Source organism: Austrofundulus limnaeus, unplaced genomic scaffold, assembly GCF_001266775.1.
Source record: "Austrofundulus limnaeus strain Quisiro unplaced genomic scaffold, Austrofundulus_limnaeus-1.0 Scaffold95, whole genome shotgun sequence".
Lineage (NCBI taxonomy): Eukaryota > Metazoa > Chordata > Actinopteri > Cyprinodontiformes > Rivulidae > Austrofundulus > Austrofundulus limnaeus.
The window spans coordinates 13,051-34,051 of record NW_013952497.1 but is presented as its reverse complement, the minus strand read 5'-3'; the positions used below and the strand labels follow the sequence as shown (position 1 = coordinate 34,051).

At 41.2% G+C, this 21,001-nt stretch overlaps 1 protein-coding gene across 1 annotated transcript in view; it reads left to right on the top strand.

Moving 5' to 3' along the window:
• Positions 1 to 212: 212 nt before the first annotated feature.
• The window catches only part of atm (ATM serine/threonine kinase), a gene marked incomplete at its 3' end in the record, with an annotated part of 33,598 nt that continues 12,809 nt past the window's right edge, over positions 213 to 21,001 (top strand). Inside the window, 33 exon segments of the mRNA XM_014012795.1 lie at positions 213 to 356; positions 1,287 to 1,370; positions 1,453 to 1,571; positions 1,743 to 1,879; positions 1,992 to 2,156; positions 3,386 to 3,551; positions 3,655 to 3,893; positions 4,004 to 4,173; positions 4,320 to 4,483; positions 5,281 to 5,652; positions 5,744 to 5,947; positions 7,145 to 7,246; positions 7,334 to 7,571; positions 7,658 to 7,789; positions 7,900 to 8,025; positions 8,144 to 8,233; positions 9,227 to 9,395; positions 10,081 to 10,274; positions 10,347 to 10,426; positions 10,545 to 10,700; positions 11,150 to 11,225; positions 11,374 to 11,510; positions 12,669 to 12,786; positions 12,903 to 13,073; positions 13,228 to 13,403; positions 13,495 to 13,738; positions 15,600 to 15,706; positions 17,324 to 17,450; positions 17,542 to 17,741; positions 17,817 to 17,991; positions 19,551 to 19,709; positions 19,859 to 19,991; positions 20,081 to 20,176. Coding sequence (XP_013868249.1) covers positions 1,299 to 1,370; positions 1,453 to 1,571; positions 1,743 to 1,879; positions 1,992 to 2,156; positions 3,386 to 3,551; positions 3,655 to 3,893; positions 4,004 to 4,173; positions 4,320 to 4,483; positions 5,281 to 5,652; positions 5,744 to 5,947; positions 7,145 to 7,246; positions 7,334 to 7,571; positions 7,658 to 7,789; positions 7,900 to 8,025; positions 8,144 to 8,233; positions 9,227 to 9,395; positions 10,081 to 10,274; positions 10,347 to 10,426; positions 10,545 to 10,700; positions 11,150 to 11,225; positions 11,374 to 11,510; positions 12,669 to 12,786; positions 12,903 to 13,073; positions 13,228 to 13,403; positions 13,495 to 13,738; positions 15,600 to 15,706; positions 17,324 to 17,450; positions 17,542 to 17,741; positions 17,817 to 17,991; positions 19,551 to 19,709; positions 19,859 to 19,991; positions 20,081 to 20,176 — 5,014 coding nt within the window.

The window sequence follows — 21,001 nt, the reverse complement described above, 5'->3', positions numbered from 1 at the left end:
AATACCAATAAATTCAACAAAKTGATTCAAAACATACATTCCTTAAAATCATAAGACGTTAATAATATACTTTAGCTAAAAAAGCACTTAATTATCCTTAAAATAAACACAAATTTTATTTTGACGTTGAGAGAAGAGTGAAAGGACTCATTGCACWGTCGTCAAGGCTAAGGGTAGTGTTTCCGTTTCAGCGCTGACCCTGCGGCGGGAATGTTTTGCGTGCCTTGCGTGWGCGTGACCGTGGCTGTTTTAGTGCACGAGTGTCGCGATGGGAAAGTTGTTATGATCAGGATCGTGTCATTTTAGCTAACATCTACACCTTCACAGCTTCAGGACTACAGTTAGTCCAGTCTGAGGTCAGTAGACWGACAGAGTGTGGATGAATGAACGAATCAAGTTTGAAGCTACTTTTGAAAGTCATGCTGCTAAAGTTGTTCGTGTGCATGATGGCCTGACTGCTGCACAGTCAGTGATTTCCTTTTTATAGATAACGAAAGTGGAAACGCCAATAGATAAACAGTATCATTTGTTATTATTACCCTCGAGAAGAAAGTAAGATAGTTGGTAGGTCAATAAATATATTGATCAGGAATGTAAGATAGTTGGTAGGTCAATAAATATATTGATCAGGAATGTAAATGTTTCATTCTTTGCTTCAAAAGTGCAACATTTTCTTCTTTGTTGCTTTTAGGAGTCAAATCTTGATTGGAAATTTCATKCACTAATTTGGTTTATTGATTGTGTCATCACATCACGTTTGCATTGTTCAGGCAACTTCTTTTTTATCAGGTCAAGAGGTGAAGGGGCCAATTTGGTGCTTCAGAGGGCTGGGGGTCCTGCCTCCTCCTGCTGCTTACCTGTCCTGTATCCTCCCTCCGTTGCTCCTGTGGTCCTTCTAATAGAAACTAGAGTTTTGTGCAGAGTCTCTGTTCTCAGAATGTGCCTACTTTTCATCATGCTGTAACCTTTTTGATTTAATCTTTTGAAATTTTACTTTATTCCAGATKGAGGATGTCAGTACTCCTCACAGATGTTCAGTAGTTGTAGCACAAATTAATATACATTATCATCCCTGTGCTGTTTGCAGAGCACACACAATCTGTTTCTATTGATACACAAAGAGACTTCTCCCTCATAGTTTTTATTTATTTATTTTTTTTTGCTGCTTTACATGACAAAGGTGTGGTCTGATCCACTGAGCGGAGGCAGTGCTCAGTTCAGGGCCTCTATGCATTTTTACAAAGAGTTTATCAGTGTGGATTTAGTGTTAAATCCTGTTCCTGCAGGTGAGAAGCACAATGAGTCTGCCTCTTCACGATCTCCTTGTCTGCTGCCGAGGCCTGGAGAATGACAAGGCTACAGAGAGGAAGGTAAGCAAATGTGGAAATAATGCTCATTCTGCCAAGTTGGCAAATAACTCTCCTTTAATATTCCCTCATTCTGTGTCAACAGAAAGAAGCTGAACGCTTCAGGCGGCTCATTCGATCCAAAGAGGTCMTACAGGAATTGGATCGAACCTCAGGGACCAAAGCTAAAATCTCCAAGCAACTCACATGGGATGCTGTCTTCAGGTAACCTACCTGTAATTGTTTTTGCAGAAGTTTTGRCACACTAAGTAATTTTTATTCCTTATTTCAGTGTATCTACAAAGTTTCACTTAATTTTTTTCCCATCACAACGAGAAAGGCTCAGCTTTTTTTTTTGTATTTTGTGTAATCCTGTTATTTGGTTCCCCATATCAGGTTCTTGCAGCGTTACGTCCAGAAGGAGACCGAGATCTTGCAGTCGAGTAAATCCAATGTCACCGCGGCCACGCGGCAGAAGAAGATGGCCGAAGTGTGCAGCTTGGTCAAACACTTCATCCGCTATGCAAACGAACGTAAGGGCGCGCTCGTTAGCAGACCCACGTTCTGCCTCGGTCAGCCGCTGTAGAAAACGGCATGAAGCCAACACTTTGGATGTAGTCACAGCGTCGCTTTTTCTCCCTGCAGGTGGGCCTCGGCTAAAATGCAGCGAGCTGCTGAAACACGTGATGGAGGTGCTGCAGAGCCCGTACTGCTGCGCAGCCTACGGGGAGCATTACAGCAGCCTCCTTCTAAAGGATGTCCTCTCTGTCCGCAAATACTGGTGTGACATCCCTTCACAGGAGTGGCACGGTCAGTGGGTCTAAATGAAATTATTATTCTGGTTGGCTGGACTATGAAGCAGGATCAGTGAGGAGACTACAGGCTTAGGTAGGGTTAACATGCTGAAAACCAAACGGGTTGGCTTTGAGTTTAGAGACGTGATCCTATTACTCTTAACAGGGTTTCCACGGGTCCTTGAAATCCTTGAAAGTTTGCGAATTTAAAAAAATGATTTCAAGGCCCTGGAAAGTTTGTGAATAGAAATGGGATAAATGGCTGCTTGAAGGGATCCGGATCTCGGGGAGCCRTTTGTTTCATAGAGCCGTTCGATTTTGAACGTATTACGTCATCACGTAGGAAAATACGTCATCACGTAGCCGTACGTAATGACGTAATCTCATCACGTGGGCGGAACCATGTGTTTGTCAAGAGGAAACCCCCCTCCCCCTTTCCGTGAGCTTCTGTACTCCACAACTCTGCCTGTTTTCCGTGAAAAAGCAAAGCGGGAGCAATTTAAGGATGAAAAAATAAAGATTATATGAGGAATAAAAGAAATAAAACTACAAAAGGCTTGTTACTGCCCGCGATTTGGCTTCTATCGTTGGTTGTAAAGAGCTGTTCAAAAGATTTGGATCGTTCACGATCATCACATCTCTGTTTGTGAAAACAGCAAAAATTACACTTGTCCTTGAAAGTCCTTGAATGTTTTTAGGGATTGAAGTTCTCTATTCACACAACTGATTTTTATCATCTGTAAAAAAATAAAAATAAAAACTTAGAGTTGTTGTGGTGGATAACTCAGGATTACGGTAAACTGACATGGTTTTCAACAAATAACGTGAGCCATWKTCATAGTTTTAGCCAATCAGAGCAGAGTAGGGYGGGTCTTTCTTTCTGAGCCCAGGTGAAGCWCCACWGCTCYTYCTGTCCTCACTGAGCRTCTCCTTCTCCCAAACTGAGCTGCTGAACCTCCCAGGACATAATTACRTGTCCATGTATTGTAGATATAAWTGTAGGGTAAAYGTTTAATCCACTTTATTTCATTGATTCTGACTCMACAACTTMTATGCTGTTTGGGAATTTGAGGAAATTGGTACTGGAAAGTCCTTGAARGGTCCTTGAATTTGATGTTGACCAAGTTGTGGGTACCCTGTCTAAAATGGAGAAAAATGGAGACAGGTTCATCGCTTCAGTTTCATTAATTGTTTTGTACTAAGTGATAAAAGTGGGTGAATGTCTGGTTCCTCTTTGATCCAAAGGTCTTCTGGACTTGTACTGCTGCTTGTTCAGCTCTTCATCCAGACCCATCAACCGTGTTTTGCTGAGCAGAGTCCTCCATGCCGTGGTGAAGGGCTGCTGCGTGCAGACKGACGGCTTCAGCGACGCTTTGTTCAGCTTCTTCTCCAAAGCTCTGCTCAGTGCCAGGTGAGAACTCCCTCCGCCTGAAAACTCCTCTGGCTTTAATGTACTGGAACCTGCCGTGGCAGCGAGATGGACCCAGTTGTACCTTTTTGTTTTCTTCTACCAGGCAGGAGAAGCTTTTGACTGTTCTGGAACCCCTCATCTCCGCGCTCAACATCTTCTCGAGATCCGCCGCCATGAATTGTCGGACAAGGCTCTGTCGCCTGGGGGAGGAGCTTCTGCCATCCTTGCTGTGCATGTGGGCGGATATGAGGCAGAGCCCACCTCTTAAAGAGGAGCTTGTGGAGTTCTTCAGCCTGCAGCTCTGTGTTCATCACCCCAAAGGAGCAAAGACGCAAGACGCAGGTTGAGTTCAGGATTTGTTCGTTAACGCTGAAGGTTTTCAGAAACGCTGCATCGGAATCAGTTTATTTTTTAAAAAGGTGACAGAGTACAAATATATGGATTTATTTCAGGTGCTTACGCTGAGGACTGGAGCAGGTGGCGGAGTCTGCTGTATAACCTGTACGATGCTCTGGTCCAAGAGATCAGTCACATAGGCAGCAGGGGGAAGTACGTCACAGGAACCAGACACAAAGCTGTCARAGACAATCTGATTGAGCTCACGGCTGACATCTGTCACCAGGTTAGGCAGCTCCAGCTCCACCCGTCAGCTTCRTCTGTGCACAAACAGATCACACTTCAGCTCCAGGCTGCAGTCATGGAGCCAGTTCTAACTTCCCTCAGAAYAAATGTCCTATGTTTTTGTGAATATGTGTGCTCTGCCTGTAGCTGTTCAGCCACACGCTGGAGGTGTCCCAGGCCTCCCTCAGGGCCACGCAGATGGGCAGTCCCACTCAGGGAGCAGCCAGTAAGAGGCGGCGCGTYGAAATGGGATGGGACGTACTTCGAGACCACCTGCAGCCGCAGCAAAGTGACTTTGACGTCATACCGTGGTATGATAATCTGTGTGAAAYACGTCATGCAAAAGTTCAAACCGGACATAAAAATTTGATACGTCTGGGCTTTGTGTAGAATGTAAATAAAAACAAAGCAAATCTGTCCCTGTCCCATCAAACTTTAAAGTTACAAAGGTTTTTCTTTGTCTGTGTAGTAAATATTTGATATGTGTACTATGGTCCATTTTGAACAAAATGCAGGCCCGGCCCGTGGCATAGGTAGTCTGGACAAATGCAAAGAGTAAATTGGGGATGAAAAGAAAATTTAGAATCTTTTWATCAGAKTATAGTTGATTTTACACCGCGTCCGCACTGCTCCGCTTCAACCTTCACAGTAAAAACACACCCATTATAATCAAAGACAGCATTTACACTGCKTCCGTAGGGTGGAGGTGTGCACATGGCCAAAAATTACAATTAAATTAAATTTGATCCTATTTTAGTAAGTGTGGAGTCAATCTACAAATATCAGACCACACCAACGGGAAAAGGAAATTCACCCAAGACAAACTACATTTTGTCGCAATCCATGCTATATTACTAAATATATGGTTTATTTATACTCACATGCACATACATATTTTAATTGGAAAGCCTGGTTTCTACAGATGAAACATAACCCTAAAGTCAAAATTATTTAATTGCGGATGTGAATATTTGTAAATTGTCAGTTAGATTTAGAAAACTGCACAATAGGGCACCACCTGAAATCCTGCCTAGGGCACCAATTTATTTATTTAGTTTTAATTGAGTTTGTATTTATTGTCTCCCTGTCTTCTGTTGTCTTCTTCTAGGCTGCAGATCAGCACAGTGCTCGTCTCCAAGTACCCGTCCATGGTTCCTGGTCGGGAGCTGGTCTCGCTGCTGTCGGTGCTGCATCAGCTGCTTGCAGAGCAGCGCAGAGGAGAGAGGGGGCTGTACGTGCTGCGCTGCCTCAAGGAGGTGGCCCGCTGCCAGGCCCGCTGCCCGCAGACAACGCAGGACCACGGGGCCGAGCTGGGCCGCCTCTGGGTCCGGACGTGGGCCCTTGCAGTGCGACGGGTCAGCTCTCCGCAGACCGAGTCCCTCAGCCTGGACCTGCTGGCCTCCATTGTTCACGGTGGACTGATCGATGTGGACAGAGAGTTCTGGAAGCTCTTCTGTGCATCTACATGCAAACCCTCTCAGTGAGTTCTAGTTAGTTATGAATAAAATTTTAAAAAGTTGACCCTCCATCTTTAATATCTTTTTATTTTATTGTATTTTATTTTTTTGCAGGAGCGCTGCTCTCTGTCTAGCCCAGGCGATGCTGAAGTGTCCAGTCCCAAAGCGGCTGTCGTCAGGCTCAGGTTGGGAGCAGGTGGGAACCACTGAGGGGAGTGTCTCACCTAATCTGAAGGAGACCCTCGTAGCCTGGTTACTGATGAGCGACCAGAATGATGAGATGGAGGACAGCTGCAGACCTCACCCCATCATCTGCAGGTGGGCTTTTTCTGGCAGGCCATTTTAACATAAAATCACCTTTGTCTGACTGAAATTAAATTATAGATATCYAAACATAGGTTTTGACTAGGAACAACTACATTTTGACTTTGGTATTTTATCTACATTTACATTCTGATTAGTCAGAAGAACAATTCAAGATATCTTCATTTACATTTTACAGATGCCTTTCAAGATATCTCAAATGATGTCACCAGATTCATCATTTGAACGGTCACACATCCATAATTAAAATTCAAGATATCTCAAACGTAATTTTGACGAGTCAAATTTTGATTTTTCGATATCTGAATTTTAAAAATTGAGCATAAAACCTCCCTGCTGCCACTTAGCTGTCCAAACAKCTGCCTGCAGAACTTTGGGCGACCGACAATAAGTTGTCTATGTTTAATAATTAGTGTTGAGCTGCAGAGATATAAATCGTGTTAAAACATGGAAAATTTGAGTTGGACTGACCTGATAGTGCAGACCACTGAATAGCAAATTAAGCCTTAGTTATTAGTTATTAGTAATTTTGTTATTTAGCTATTATTAGTTAGCATCGCGTTATTTGCTTTCCAGATATCTGCAATTTAATTTGCACTAGTCAAGTTTTATATCCATTATCTAAAAAATACATTTTTCTTTAATTAGAATTATGACTAATCTGAACTAAAAGTGAGATACTTTGAAAACAAAAAATGAATTGTCAAAACTAACTTAGAGATATCTAGAACTGTATTTTTGACTAGTCAAAAAACCTTTTAAGAGATTTTGAATTGGAGCCTCCATACAGATTAATGGAAAATCTGAAGTAATTTATTATTATTATTATTATTATTATTATATGAGTCAGAATGGAACTAAAGCCAGCTCAAATAGGCATTTTGCATAGTCAAAATATAATCAGAGCTCTCTTAATAAACTAATATGTCTAGTCCAAAACCAATTCAGATAACTGGAATGTAGGTGTGGTGAAGCCTATTTTATGTTAAATGGCTTGCCATATTTAGGCATGTTGTTTCTTCTCTATGGTGCTTCACTCTGTTCTGATGCAGTGTTTCCTTCTAATAGTATGCGTATTCTTCAAGACTAGTTAGGTCTTTAATTCTTGCAGTGTTTATTTTTGTTATGTGGTTATTTTCTCTTTGATTTTGTATGTATATTATATGTTTATATGTATTTTGTTATTTGCAGAGATTTTCCTCACAATCTGATAGCAAACATCTTGGTCTCACTGACTCTAAAGGACACTCGAGCTGGGCTGAAGTTTCTGCTGGGTTCTGATGGAGCAACATGGTAAACAAAAACAAAGATAAACGTCCTCATCTTGACTCATAATCCGCTCAGAATAACTCTGGTCTGTAACGGCTGCTTTGTTCAAAGCTCTTTTTCTCAAGAACAAGCATCAGCGGGTACCAAAGACGACCTGGATGCGATTGAGAGTCTGTACCAGGAGTTTATCTTCAACTCACTGCCTTCAGAGATCAGAGGAGCTGACGGAGAGTTGGTGAAGACGTCGTCGGCTGACAATCAGTTCGCTGCTGTCCCGGCCCTCAGAAACAATCTGGAGCAGCACCTGCTCTCCGTGGCTGACAGTCTGCTCAAATGCTACTCTCCTGATGTGAGTAGAAGTTCACGTGTTTGGCGTGCGYTATGTTAAACCTCTCTGTGACAGCCTGACACTTGTCTCCGCTCGACCCTCTGCAGTCCCAGTCCAGCCCTGCAGAGTGTGTGGTGCGCTGCTGCAGCCACCTGACGGGGGTCCTGGCAGGTTACGTCTCCACCGGGTTCCTGAGTGAGGAGGAGGCCGGCTGCTCTCCGCTCTTCACCAAAGCCAAGGTTGACACTCACACTCACCCAAACTCCTGTTGATCCTTCCTCTCCTGCTACGCTTGTTTAAATTTTACCATGAAGTTATGTCTACATTCTGAGATGCTCTTCGTTGCCAGGCCTTGGCCCAGGACCTGGGTGGGTTTGTGTCCAGTGTTAAAGTGAAGATGACCGAGGAGGGCGTCATGTCCACACTCAGATCTGTTATGAAGCTTTGCACACAGTCCGCCAGCAAAACAACAAAGGTAAAATAAAATAACCAGGATGTTAGCTATTTTAGATGCTTATATGTTTTAAAGCAAATTCAAAAACTCAACCACTGGCAAGTTGAACAGATTCAAGAGGTTTGATCTGCTCCTGCAGGATCGTGTTTGTTCCACCTCCTCTGGTTTGTTTGTAATGACTCTTCCAGCCAGCCTCCTCGGTGAACTGGCAGAAATCTGCAAATTGCTGGTAAGATTTACTAGATTTAGGAGCTCTTGAAGAACTTTTCAAGTGGGGGTTCTATTGAAAAAAGTTAACATCAACTATCTTACCTGTTGGAGATTTAGAAAAGTTKTAGTTTGGAGAAACACACGTCAGGTTGTATGGATTGTCCCCAAATTGCATGAGTTTCCCCCCATTTTGCATGGAAACAAAATATAGAGAAGATGTTACAGTTTTTTTTTTRKTTTTTTTTTWAACTTTGCTTCAAATTCATCGAAGTCTCTGAGCCGGCAGGTGGTAAGGAAATAAATGTTCCTCCTCCTCGTTCTCCCATCCCTGCTCCCTCCTTTCTTCTGTGCCGCTGCGGACACTGTTATCAGCCTCTCTRAAGGAATAATCTGGTCATTTTTAAAGTGATGTAACTCATCCGCCATAACGAGTCTCAGAGCACGGAGGATAGAAAAAAGTGCAAAAGTCTTCATCCATGCTAGGCCAGTGGGTTGCTCGAAGCGGGCCCCTTGTTTTTGTATAAAACAGCTCTTTCTCTTCCTTGCTGGAAGCTGAATAAACCTTTGGACTGACGCACAGCCGCGGCACATCGGCACATTTGAGTAGTGACACGTTGTTCAGTAAAAAGTAAAATTAACAAACTAAACAGTGTCATGAAAAAGTGCAGATATATCAGTTAATGTAACGTTCTTTCACAATCATGGAACATTTTTGAGAAACTTTTTTATAAGTCAGAGAAACGACTGAATGCAGACACTTGTTTAGCTAGCCATTAGCCTAGCYTGGATGAAGACTTCTGCCTTTTTCTCCATGTGATCGATGTGAGGTACTAACTAATGACAACTATTTGAAAGAATATCACTTTATGAATGACCAGACTAATTGTTCATAACTTTTCACAAACTTCCATTTAACTAAATCTGAATTTTTGCTTAATAATAATAAAAAATAGTAATAATAATTCAGGAACCAGGAGCCATCCACCTGAGTTTCTCTTCTTTGTTCCTTCAGTTGAGCAGYGTCTCCAGGAGAGTCAGCACTGTGGATGATGACACACATGTGGAAGACGACCAGCAAACTAGGAACGACTCGGACCTGTCTGATGGCGAGGAGTCCTGCAGCAGCGCCAACGGGACCCACAGACAGAAGGGAGACAACCCTGACGCCTCATGTGGGCCGGGTAAGATACTTGGACCACTGATAGATTTTTATTAAAGGGATCCCCGTTTAGTTGTAACATTAGACTTTGTTTGACAGACATATATTGTAACTGTAAAATAAAGACTGTAAAAATACTGTAGGCTGTTTAGTTTTGTAAATTTTAAAAAATATAATATTAGGACAACAGAGCTTGGATGGAAGAAGAACCTCAGCTTAGCCTGTTAGCCTTTGCGCTAGCGTCGACGCTATATGGCCTTATATGTATTAGCTCAGCGCTAGCACAACAAACAAGCTAAACTGAGGCCCTCCATCCATATTTTCAGTTACAGGCTGAGTCATTTCTACCTTCTCCTCTCTGTCAACRCTCTCTGGTTTCATTTAAAAGAGACAATCGTCAAATATTGTCCAAGATTAACCTTCAGGGTGGAATTAGCTCGCTATAAGCCTTGCACCGAGGACCTATCCACGTCATCATTTACCCAGAATGCTTTGCGTGTAAATAAAATGGCCCCATCCGTGTAATATATTTTTWAACTTTTAGTTTAAAAATGATAAAAACTGAACATCCTAMARTATTTTTACAGTCCTCATTTTACAGTTTAAATATATGTTTATTAAATAAAGTCTAATGTTACAACTAATCATGGATCCCTTTAAATCCATCCAGGATTCTACTAACAGATCCTTGTTCTGTGCTCTGACAGGTGCAAAGAGCCTGCTGGCGGAGGATCACATGACCCAGCAGGACCTGGCTCTCCTCGCCGTGTTGGAGTTCCTGTGCGAGTGCGGTTCTGCTCGGCCCGTCCGCGGTCTGCTGTTTAAGCCCCAGGAGGTGCGGCGCAGGTTGCTGCTCCTGCTGGAGCAGATAGACTTCAGCAAAGCCCTGCACCTCAACATGGTGAGTAGCAGCCGGGGTGGAGGCTGACGAGGCCTTAGCTGCAGGACTCGTAACCGTCTGGATGTCTTGCAGTATCTGGTCCTGCTGAAGAAGCTTCCTGCTGAAGACACGCTGTCCCCGGAGGAATTCGATGCGCTGCTGCAGCCTCTGGCGTAAGGAAGCGTTTTTAACACGCGTGTTTTCAAACCAGCAGGAAGTTTTGTTTATGTTCCTGACAGTCCAACGCAGGAAGTTCTTTTTTTTTTTTTTGATTTGTTGCTTTGTTTGCAGGGACTTGTGTTCCTTGTATCGTCAGGACCAGGAAATCTGTGCTGCTGTCCTGCTCAGTTTGTTACCCTTCATAAAGAGTCTGGGGAAAATGGTTCACCGGCATGAAGACATGAAACATGCACAGGGCTCTCTTCTTCAAGTCCTGTCTGGCTTCTGGTTAGAAACGTTTTACAAATATACAGTACTTAGCAGAAAAAGTAAGTAAATTTGTGTTAGATAGATTATTTATTTAYTGTAACAATACTTTTTGGAAATAGGTCTAATATGGTTGGAAAGCCTTTTATTTTCCCTTCTTAAATGGTGCCACATTTGTAAGGAACATGCATTTGTGGGATGAGCACATGAAGAATTTGCCAAATCTTCTCCGTCAAACCGCTTATTATAATGTAGCTATTGACACTTGTTTTGAGCTTCTGGTGCCCCCAGTTACATTGTCACAACAAAGAAATAATCTGCTAAACATAAATTTCCTACTTTTTGTGCTAMGTTTACATAGTGTACGTAGTGTTTGGTGCTGAAAGCATGAAGTGTTTTTTTTTTCCATCCAGAGTTTTCAGGGCTCCGACTTAACCGTTTTGTCTTTGTTTTTTTTTGTTTTTTTTTAGCTATCTTATCCAGACGGGGAAATGTGTGTCAGCTGTGCGAGCTGCTTTAGTGCAGTGTTTGGTTGCTTTGCTKGAGGTAAACTCTCACAGACTTTACTATTAGTTCAGTATTACTTGTCTGTAAAAYGGCAGAATTTATCTGACGAAACAATTTAGGTCAAACTCTCCAAACTGATTTCAACAATGCCCTCTTTTTCTGATTTGCTTGTCCCCCCCCTGCTCAGGCTGACCCCCGCTGTAACTGGGCGATCCTGAGTTTCAGAGACCCAGAGGCGGACCGTCCCGTGTCTTCTGTTCTTCCGTCACACCTCGCAGATGCCCACCACCAAGTCCGCATGCTTGTAGCCGTATCAGTGGAGAGGCAGGTTCAACTTCCTGCTGGCTTTACTAAAAAAAATATTGACTAGAAAAAAAAAMCACATTTACTGCTTTATTATAAATCACAAGAACGATTGCAAAATAATAGTTTTTAGCAAAAACACCCAGTTGAGACTGAGCTATGACTGAAGGTTTGAGGTCATGCAAAAGAATCCTGATGTAGGTTTTTGCTGTTAATAGCTTTTGTCACTTTTTTTTGAATCCACTCCTTTTCCACCACCGACAAACAGTCCCAGGCCATGGTATTGCTGCTGCCATGCCAAAACAGTAAGAAATAGCTTTTTGGATGTAATGGTTTATATTTACTCCCCATATTGTGACCAAACAAGTCAATCTTTGCCTCATTCTTTAAGCCATGATTTCAGAAGCTCAAAGTGTTCAATTTGATGCMGGAGCTTGTATTTTTAACCTTTTAGCAGCCTTTTTAGTTAAATCTGCTACACTTGTTCTGAGACTTAACCTTTTGAAGCCTCAGTATTAAAAAATGAACGTTCTGCGACTGAATTAAGCATATTACAGGTAAAAAATCTTAATGCTCAACTCAAATCCTAAATGCTGATGTTAAAMCTCCTGACAGGATCAACAAATGATTTAGTGTGAGTGAGTTCTATGGCTTCTGTTATCTGTAGCTTTTATACTTTTTGAACTATTTAACTTTATTTACAAACATTTTTTCTATACAAACATGGTAMAATAAAATCTTTTTAGACTCATTCAAAAGCCCTTTTCCATTAAATGTGTTTCACCAAACTTGTCATATTATTGTTTTCCTTTGCACCTTTTAGCTTTTAGCTACAGTCTCTCTAATTTTAGCCTTTAGCTGTGTTTTTGCCATTTTTTGCTTGTGGCTAACTGTAGCTTTTAGCTAATATTTTGTTAAATGTGGTGTTTGCCCTTTTGTTTTAACTACTGTTTTTTTTAGCTTTGGTTATGGTATTGGTAATAATAGCTTTTATCTACTGTTAGCTCATTTTTTACCTTTTGTTCTTCTTATTTTAACCCTTAGAGTTTTAGTTATTTCATTCATTTTACGCTATCGCATACATTTTTGCGTAAAAAACAATTGTTCTGCTTAGTTCTGTCGTAGACCTAATATTTTATTTTAAATCTGATTTTAGCCTTTTCTTTTTCCCATATCCAGGCTGTTTCTTGAGATGGGACCGACGCAGTCCGATAAGAGAAAGATGCTGCCATTGAAACTCCAGCAGGCAGCTTTTGAGAACATTTACCTGAAGGCTCAGGATGGGATGAGGCTCCTGGTAAAATCATGCCACGTTGCCCCGCGGCATCATCAAGGACGGCGTGTTTTATGATTCTTTTAACCTTACGTCATGTTCTGTGCCGTCTAACGTATCGCTTGTATTATTGGACACAGAGAAGCAGATCTTCTGAGGAACAGCGGGACGAAGCATTCAATCGTAAAGCCGCGCTGCTGAAGAGTTTGTCTGTGGTGCTGAGCTGCAGCCCGGTGTGTGAAAAGCAGTGCCTGTTTGCTCTCCTACAGTCCTACAAGGAGAACAACGTAGAGGAAGAACTCATCAAAAAGGTGAYGGGTCTCTTAAGAGTTGTAAAAATAGTCAAAATTAAAATTTTTAGAGGAAACATGTTTTATGTTTGATCCAAAGAAAAATCATCAAGTTGCTCCTTTCCTGATAAAATAAATGCTAAACTAAGGATTGTTGTGCTTCTTTTTATTGAAGATGTTGTTAAGTGTCTCCAACGTGTTGGGCTACAAGAGTGTAAAAACATTTGTCAGCTCTCACCTGTATTACCTGGTAGCCGAGTGGCTTGCTCAAAGACAATCTGACGACCGCTACACGCTCGGCTCTTTCCCCTACAGTCTGCTGGACCATGACACAGTCAAAGATTTCTATAAGTGAGGAAGAAAATAAATCTAAAATTACTCCAAATACATGATTTTCTCCTAGTTGCATGAAAAATGAAAACAATTTTCTGCATCCTTTTAGCTCCTCCTACCAGGTTCTGATCCCCCACCTAGTCTTCCTGGATGACTTTGAGCAGGTGAAGTCCATTGGCCGAAGCCTTGAGAAGGACTGGAAGCTCTTACTGGCCGACTGCTTCCCCAAGATCATGGTCAACATCCTGCCGTACTTCGCTTTGCCTGGTCAGGATTCCCAGGTTGCTCAGCAGAGGGAGAAGGCCCACAGAGTGTACGACCTCCTGAAAGACGCCAGCTGTTTGGGTAAACAGGTAAAAGCAGCCCACGGTACGCTCAGGGCTAAAAYTCCTCTTTCACATAGGAACTCCATGTGGGGACAAATGGGAAGAAGTTGGGCCTCTGATAAGGATGTCTCCAGCTCCAGCTGTGGGCTATCCAGACCATGTTCGTTCAATTTAATGCACAAAATAATTCTYAAATAATAAAATTTCCCGTTTTCTAGTTCTGCCTGCTCTGACTTCCKTTCAGAAGAGCTGTTTATGTTAATGAGCTCTGTTGGTAACGCCCTCCAAAAATCTGTTGACATTAACTCCGCCCTCCAAAGCCAGCGTTTACGTTAGCATGGCTAATAATAGCAGAAACTCTGTTGTACAACCGTATATAGACCCTGAGTCAGACCCAGAGGCAGAGTCGTGGTCGCAGCTTTTTTTTCTCCCCCTCTTCCTGTCGGAGCTCTGCGCTCACTCTGCATGCTGTTACCAGGGCAGGTAATTGGAGCAGCAGCGGTCAAAATACCTCAGAAACTCGAACAAATARGCTAAAACTAAACAATAGAGGTACATGAGAAAACGTGTTCATAACTAACGAAAATAAATAATTAAATTGTTTGTATCTGTGTCGGTCTCAAACCCTGTGCTCCCGCTCTCTGGTCCAACACTCTACCCATTGCCCTATTGGAGGCTTGTTGTGATATGAGCTGCGCATTGCACAACAACAACCGTGATGGCTTTTTATACTGAGGAGGTGGAGCCTCACCCGGGGTTTGCTAGGTAAGGGGCCGAACGCAAGATGCGGTGGGTTGTCGTACKGCTTGTGACATCACAAAATGWWGGAAGTATAAAACTTGTCATTAATATACATTAAAAATACATTTACTTACAGTAAATTTGCCCCTGGGTGCATTTTTTTTTTGGTCGTAGGACTGTTTTTTTAAGAAGTACATACCCAAAGTTGAGTAAAAAAAAACCTTTAAAAAGTGAATTTTGCATAACAGGTCCCCTTTAAAAATATATATATATTTGAGCTGATAAGCCTGAGTGGTCTGACTGACCTTTGCATTTGTTCAAATAATTGTTATGGGCAGGTTACAATATAAAAATGTTTGTCATAATCATGTCTTGTGATTATTTGACAGGAGTTTTACTTTTAAACTGTAAGAGTATTTAATTTAGTTATGTTAGTTATGATAGTTTAGTTATAATGCAAATACAATAAAAATTAAACCAAGATTTAGAATAATTATCATTTTGATCCATACATTGGTAATGTGTGACTGGGCCTCGTGTCACTTTATGTTCAAYAAATTGGGCTTCGAGGTCAAAAAGGTTAAGAACCCCTGGTTTAAAGGATTTTATWTMATCTCTGTCCTTGTAAAAAGGTGACTAGTCTTGCTAGGGTTACACTTCCATTTGATTTATTTCTCTTCATTTCATTTATTCATTTTCCTCACAACCACTTACAATGCATGGCAGACAAGTGAAACCTGAACTACAGCACAACAATGGTTAGGAGCTCTAACAGTACACTGGATTGTAAGGAASTGGCTCAGTTAAGTCTTAACAAAGAAAAGCTTCTCCTGCTGTTTGGAAATAGYATTTCTGGGGTGGCAGTGGATCAGTGCTTAAAACAGACATCTGATGTAGACCATGATCCCCTCTGTGTGCCTCATCCGTGCATGAACACGATCTAAAGCACTGATTAGACTCTATCGAATAATTTGTGTTTCAGATCATCTTTGTGGAGATGTAACAGTTCTGTATGAATGTATGTGTGGATGGGTAAACGAGGTGAGTGTGAGAGACTTTGGCAGTAGATGAGTGAAGGTGAAAAGCAAGACTTTTATGAGGCCTCTCATATAATTACAGTTCATTTCCTCTAACCATCCTGTTACAGCAAATTGACAGCCTGATCCACAGTAACCTGGCAGACATCGTAGTGGAGCTGCTGATGACTCTGTATGAAGACGGCAAAGCAGAAGGAGACCTGAAACACTTTATTGGGTAATGTCAACAAAATTAATGTATTTCCTTTTTTTAAGGGGACTATTATACTAACTCTACTTTTTTGAGCTTTATATCATGTTGTAAAGTCATTTTTCAAGAAAAGCATATCCAGAGTGTTGCTTTGATTCATTCATGCATGTTTGAGAAATCCTTGACTCTCCTCTGTTAGCCATGTGGAGCTGTCTGAGCACTTTATGGTACAAAGCACTGCCTATTGGTACAAAACTCCTCCCTGGAGCTCAGTCTGTAGCCAAGCTCCCACACTACAGAGTACCCCTTCACTGAAGCATTGTAATGAAGCCGTGCTGAAGTGGGAGTGTCAGAAACAGTAGTAGGTTCTTAAAGAGTCCAGCTTTATATTTGATACTGTAAATACAGAATTTTCATAACAGCTGAAGGTAACATAGTAAGTAAAATTTTATTTATAGAGCACTTTTGATAGAATTGACTTCACAAAGTGCTGTACAAAACACAAAMTATAACAATGCAACAATAAACATCATAGAGCCGTCAAATATTTCCATCCCAAAAATGTTTCAGTAACAACATTGAGCCAAGTAAGAATAAATAAAAAATAAAAAAGACAACAATAAAAATAAAATACCAACMCAAAAACATAAACATTTACAGAAAAAATGTAAATAGTACTTAGACCAARGCAAGGCAAGCCTAGCTACCACTCAGGCACTGGGTTCAACAACATTTAACAAAAACCATCTAACCGAAAGCTTGTTTAAAATAAAAGGTTTTTAAACCCTTCTTGAATAATTCAGCATCACTGATGGGACGTAACRCGCAGGGAAGGGCATTCCAGAGKGKAGGGGCTGTAAAAGAAAAAGCCCGGTCGCCTATGGTCCTATAGCTTGTTCGAGGAACAACTAGTAGATTTTGATCCTGAGAACGCAGGCAGCAGACTGGATTGTATGTAGAGAGCATGTCCCTAACATAGGCAGGTTCCYGGCCTCTTAAGGCTCTAAACGTAAGAACCAGGATTTTAAACCAAATCCTAAAGTAAACAGGTAGCCAATGAAGTTCTGAAAGGATTGGAGTAATGTGACTAGATTTAGATGTTCGAGTTAAARGTCTAGCTGCAGAATTCTGGAGAAGTTGAAGACGACTGAGCTGCTTTTGGTTYAAGCACATAAACAGGYTGTTAYAATAATCCAGGCGGCTTGAAATGAAAGCATGAATGACCATTTCCAAATCTGAGGCAGACAGCGTAGACCAAAGTTCAGAAATGTTATGTAGCTGGAAGAAGCATGTAGACACTAAATTTTTGACATGTTTTTCCAGGGACAGGTCCGAGTCACATATAACTCCCAGATTGCGAAGACTCTGATGGACAGCTGAACACAGAGAGCCCAACYGCTCCTTAACTTTAGGGATCTTCTTTTCAGGGGCCAGAATTAGAACCTCTGTCTTGCCAAATTAAGCAGCAGCAAGTTTTCTGTCAGCCAGTTCTTTACCTCTGCGACACAGTCCATCAGAGAAGCCACCTTGTAGGAGGTGGAATCATTAAAAGTAACATAGTTACTTGATTGTGGTATAGAACTGAACTATGTGCCTGGAAAATACGTAAGACCACCCCTTTAATAAGTGTTTTTTGTCTTGCAGAGAGTTGGATCCTGCACCTAATCCACCACACTTCAGCTCACATGTCATTAAAGCTACACTTGACTACCTCAGCAAGTGTCACAGTGCCAACCACAAGTCACTGGTAGCCATTCTGTCAAAAACCCCGGTACAGTGTCTCATGAACGTACTGCCTCACCGTTTTGTTTTCAATTTCTCTGCTTCTGTTAAACCTTTCGTTTTCACTTTCTGGACTTCAGATTTCCATCCAGAAGATTCTGCTGGCTGTGTGTGAAAAGGTGGCGGAGACGATCAACGGCTACGAACGTCACCGCGTCCTCCTCATGTACCACCTGTTCGTCAGCCTGCTGCTCAGGGAGGTGAAGGACGGTCTGGGAGGAGCCTGGGCCTTCGTCCTCAGAGACATCATCTACACCCTCATTCACCACGTTAACAGCAGGTTGGTGAACGAATGCCGGGAAATTCCAAATCTCCCCCAGGAAACCCTCACAACAGTTTTCTGATCCTCTCGCAGATCGCTTCATTGTGACGAGGTTTCTAACCGGAGCCTCTCTCTGTGCTGCGACCTGCTCACCTCKGTGTGTCAGGTGGCGCTGCAGTTTTGCGACGATGCTCTTGACTGCCACCTGCAGGTCATTGTGGGAACTCTGACCTTTCAGGTGACCAATCAGTCATCTGTCTCACAACAGGTGAGTGAAAGAGCTGGTGTTTATTGTACAAAGAACTGATGGAACACGTTTTCCCATGATTACGGTACTCTTGAGGTCAAATGTGTTATAATTAGTATCAGTACTAGGGCTGGGTATTATGGCCAATTCTCTAGATCAGTTTGATTTCGTTTCATAAAGTTCTGAATCGATTAATCACGATTCAATTCAATGAAAATGTTTATTGATACCTTTTTTTCCTCTTCAACATAAACAACAGGTTTTAAGGACAAACTTTTAAATTAAACTGTTTAATCTTGAAAGAAATCTGTCACAAGTATAAAAAGTTTTAAAGTAAAAAGGAATTGCAGGTGACAATGTTTGATGCATTCATTTTTATGTAATTAATAATTATCTTGATAAATAAGAAGTGATGGGAATAATGTTGTAGGAGAAGACTTGGGCTAATATAAATATACTTCTGCCCACTCCTTTTGAGCATATGAAAACTGTATATTTGTAATGTTTCTGTTACCTTCTGTTGATATGTTCAATAAAAATTATTAAAACTTAATACATATAACTTATTAAAACAATACAACTACAAAATTTCATCACTGTGGATTTCATTAAGACGTTTCTTAAAGTTTAAAAATAATAATATTGGTAGCAAAACTAAACGATTTGTTAGAATGTCATCTTTAACACGTTTAAACATGCCGGTGGAGAACAGTTCAGTCAGATGTTTACATAYCGTAGTTTGGTTCGAGCGCCTAACGAGCCGCTCGTCAAACCCGCTTCGTTTCCTTTACCACGTAGGAGCTCAAATCTTTGAAAACAAAAGTCACCATGGTCTCTGTTGTCTTTAATTTCTGCGGAGACTCGGCTGTAACGTTGGTGATTCCTTAGTTTCTTTTGTTTTGATCCAGACAACTTGTTATCGAAAGCTAATGTTAGCACTGAACATCAACCGGATGTAAATATACGACAAGCGAGGAGTGACAAAATATAGAAATGTGCCTCAGACGCGTACACAAGACACCATGGGGAACAATAGATCTCATGTCCTGTGAATCGATTTTCCCAAATTTAAATGAAATCAATCCAAGATCGATTAAATCAGGTTTTTTTACCCAGCCCTAATCCATACTGTTGTTAACTAGTATAAAAAGCATTTACTGATATCTTCTAAAAGTTTAGACAAATTATACCATCCATCCATTACTGTAATGCTYAGGAGCCAGTTTAGGAAATGATTGAAAAAGCATTCAGTCTGATTCAAAAGCTTTCAGATATTCCAGAGAGAAACTGTTTAAGATCACTTTCAAGTATTACAAAAACCTGTCTTAATGGACACAAAATAAACTTGGATATGGCTGAAAACCCTCACCCAAAGCTGAAGTTAGAAGCCCTGTTTGTTTTGGCTTGTGCTTTTAAAGTCAGAATTATCATTGGAACTTAAGGTTTTGTGCACAGAGAACAAAGCTTTGCACGTTTTCTAATTAAGAAGACATCATGATGTGAATACACTGATAATTTGTAGAGCCACAAAAGTTAAAACTGAAAGTAAACTTTGCATTCTCAAATTTTTTTGCCTCGAGGTGCTGAATCTACTGCAGTTTCTTATAATTGAGAATCAACAAAAGTTAAAAGGAGCCATCAGCAGGTTGGAGCCTTTTCCTGATRTTCCTGAATTCAGAGAGCTGCGCTCGGTGCAGCACAGACTCAAATACAGCAGCGGCAGCTTCAAGCTGAGACAGGTGACCCAACAGACACACAGGCTAACAGAAAGCCTTCACTGTTTTATCGTCTGTGTTTATTTCCAAAGTGTTGGCTTGTGTAAAGAAGAGATCCTGATAGTGAATTCCCATTGATTTAAACTGAACCTATGTTTTGTTTTTTCATACAGGAGATAACTCACTTCCTGTCAGCGTCACCCTGTGACTCCTTACCACTGACCAGACTTGAAGGGTTAAAGGAGCTGACGAGACAGCTGCATCACAACAAAGGACAGATCCAGGAGCTGCTCAGAGAATGTCATGGTCTGATGCACAAAAAAACAGTCTTTGCATGAATACAAATCTGCATGCAGCAGACTTTTATTGATCTTTTCTCTTTTTGTCCTCTGTAGCTAACCCTACTGACAGTGTGCTGGTGAAGCTGGTCCTGAGTCTGCTGCAGCTCTGCAAACTAGCCACCAATCACCCCGGAGGAGACAGTATTTTAGGTAACGCAATATGGACCAAAACACCTTCTACAAGCTGTTGGTTTATGGGCTGGATTTAAATGTTCACACACTGCTCATTTTAGATCGTTTTGTGTATAYAGGGTAAGATTTGTATGAAAGAGTCAAAATACAATTTACTGGCCAAATATTTTTTACATACAAGGAATTTGACTTGTTGTTGAGGTGCAGAACTTGAAATAAAAACAAGGAATAAAAAAAAAAATAAAAAATTCAAAGAAGTAAATAAAATATGAAGTTTATAGAAATACAAGGTCAAGGTGCAATGAATATGAGAACGAAAACAAAATAAACTAACTAGTAATTAGAGCTATGGAGTAGCAGTGCAAATTACATCACGTTAGTAAGTAAAGGTTCTTACAGATTAAAGGGAAGAAATTATGCAAAATCAACATTTTTTGAGCTTTATATCGTGTTACAATGTCATTCCCATAGTAAACKTACCCAGAGTGTTGCTTTGACTCATTCATGCATGTTTGAGAAATCCTTGACTCTCCTGTGGCCCTGTAGAGCTACCTAAATGCTTGCTGGTACAAAGCTCCGCACATTTACACAAAGCTCCTCCCTGGAGCTCAGTCTGCAGCAAAGCTCCTCCCCCACAAATTATTGTTGTGAAGATGTGCTGAAGTGGGAGTGTCTGAAATGGTAGGAGGTTCTTAAAGAGACAGAGGACAATTTCAATCGTTTTATTATTTTTGATATACAGTATACAGCATTTTCATAACAGCTGAAGGCAACACATTTACTTGGTTGTGGTACAGATTTGAACTGTGTGCCTGAAAAATAGGTAATAACCCCCATTTATAC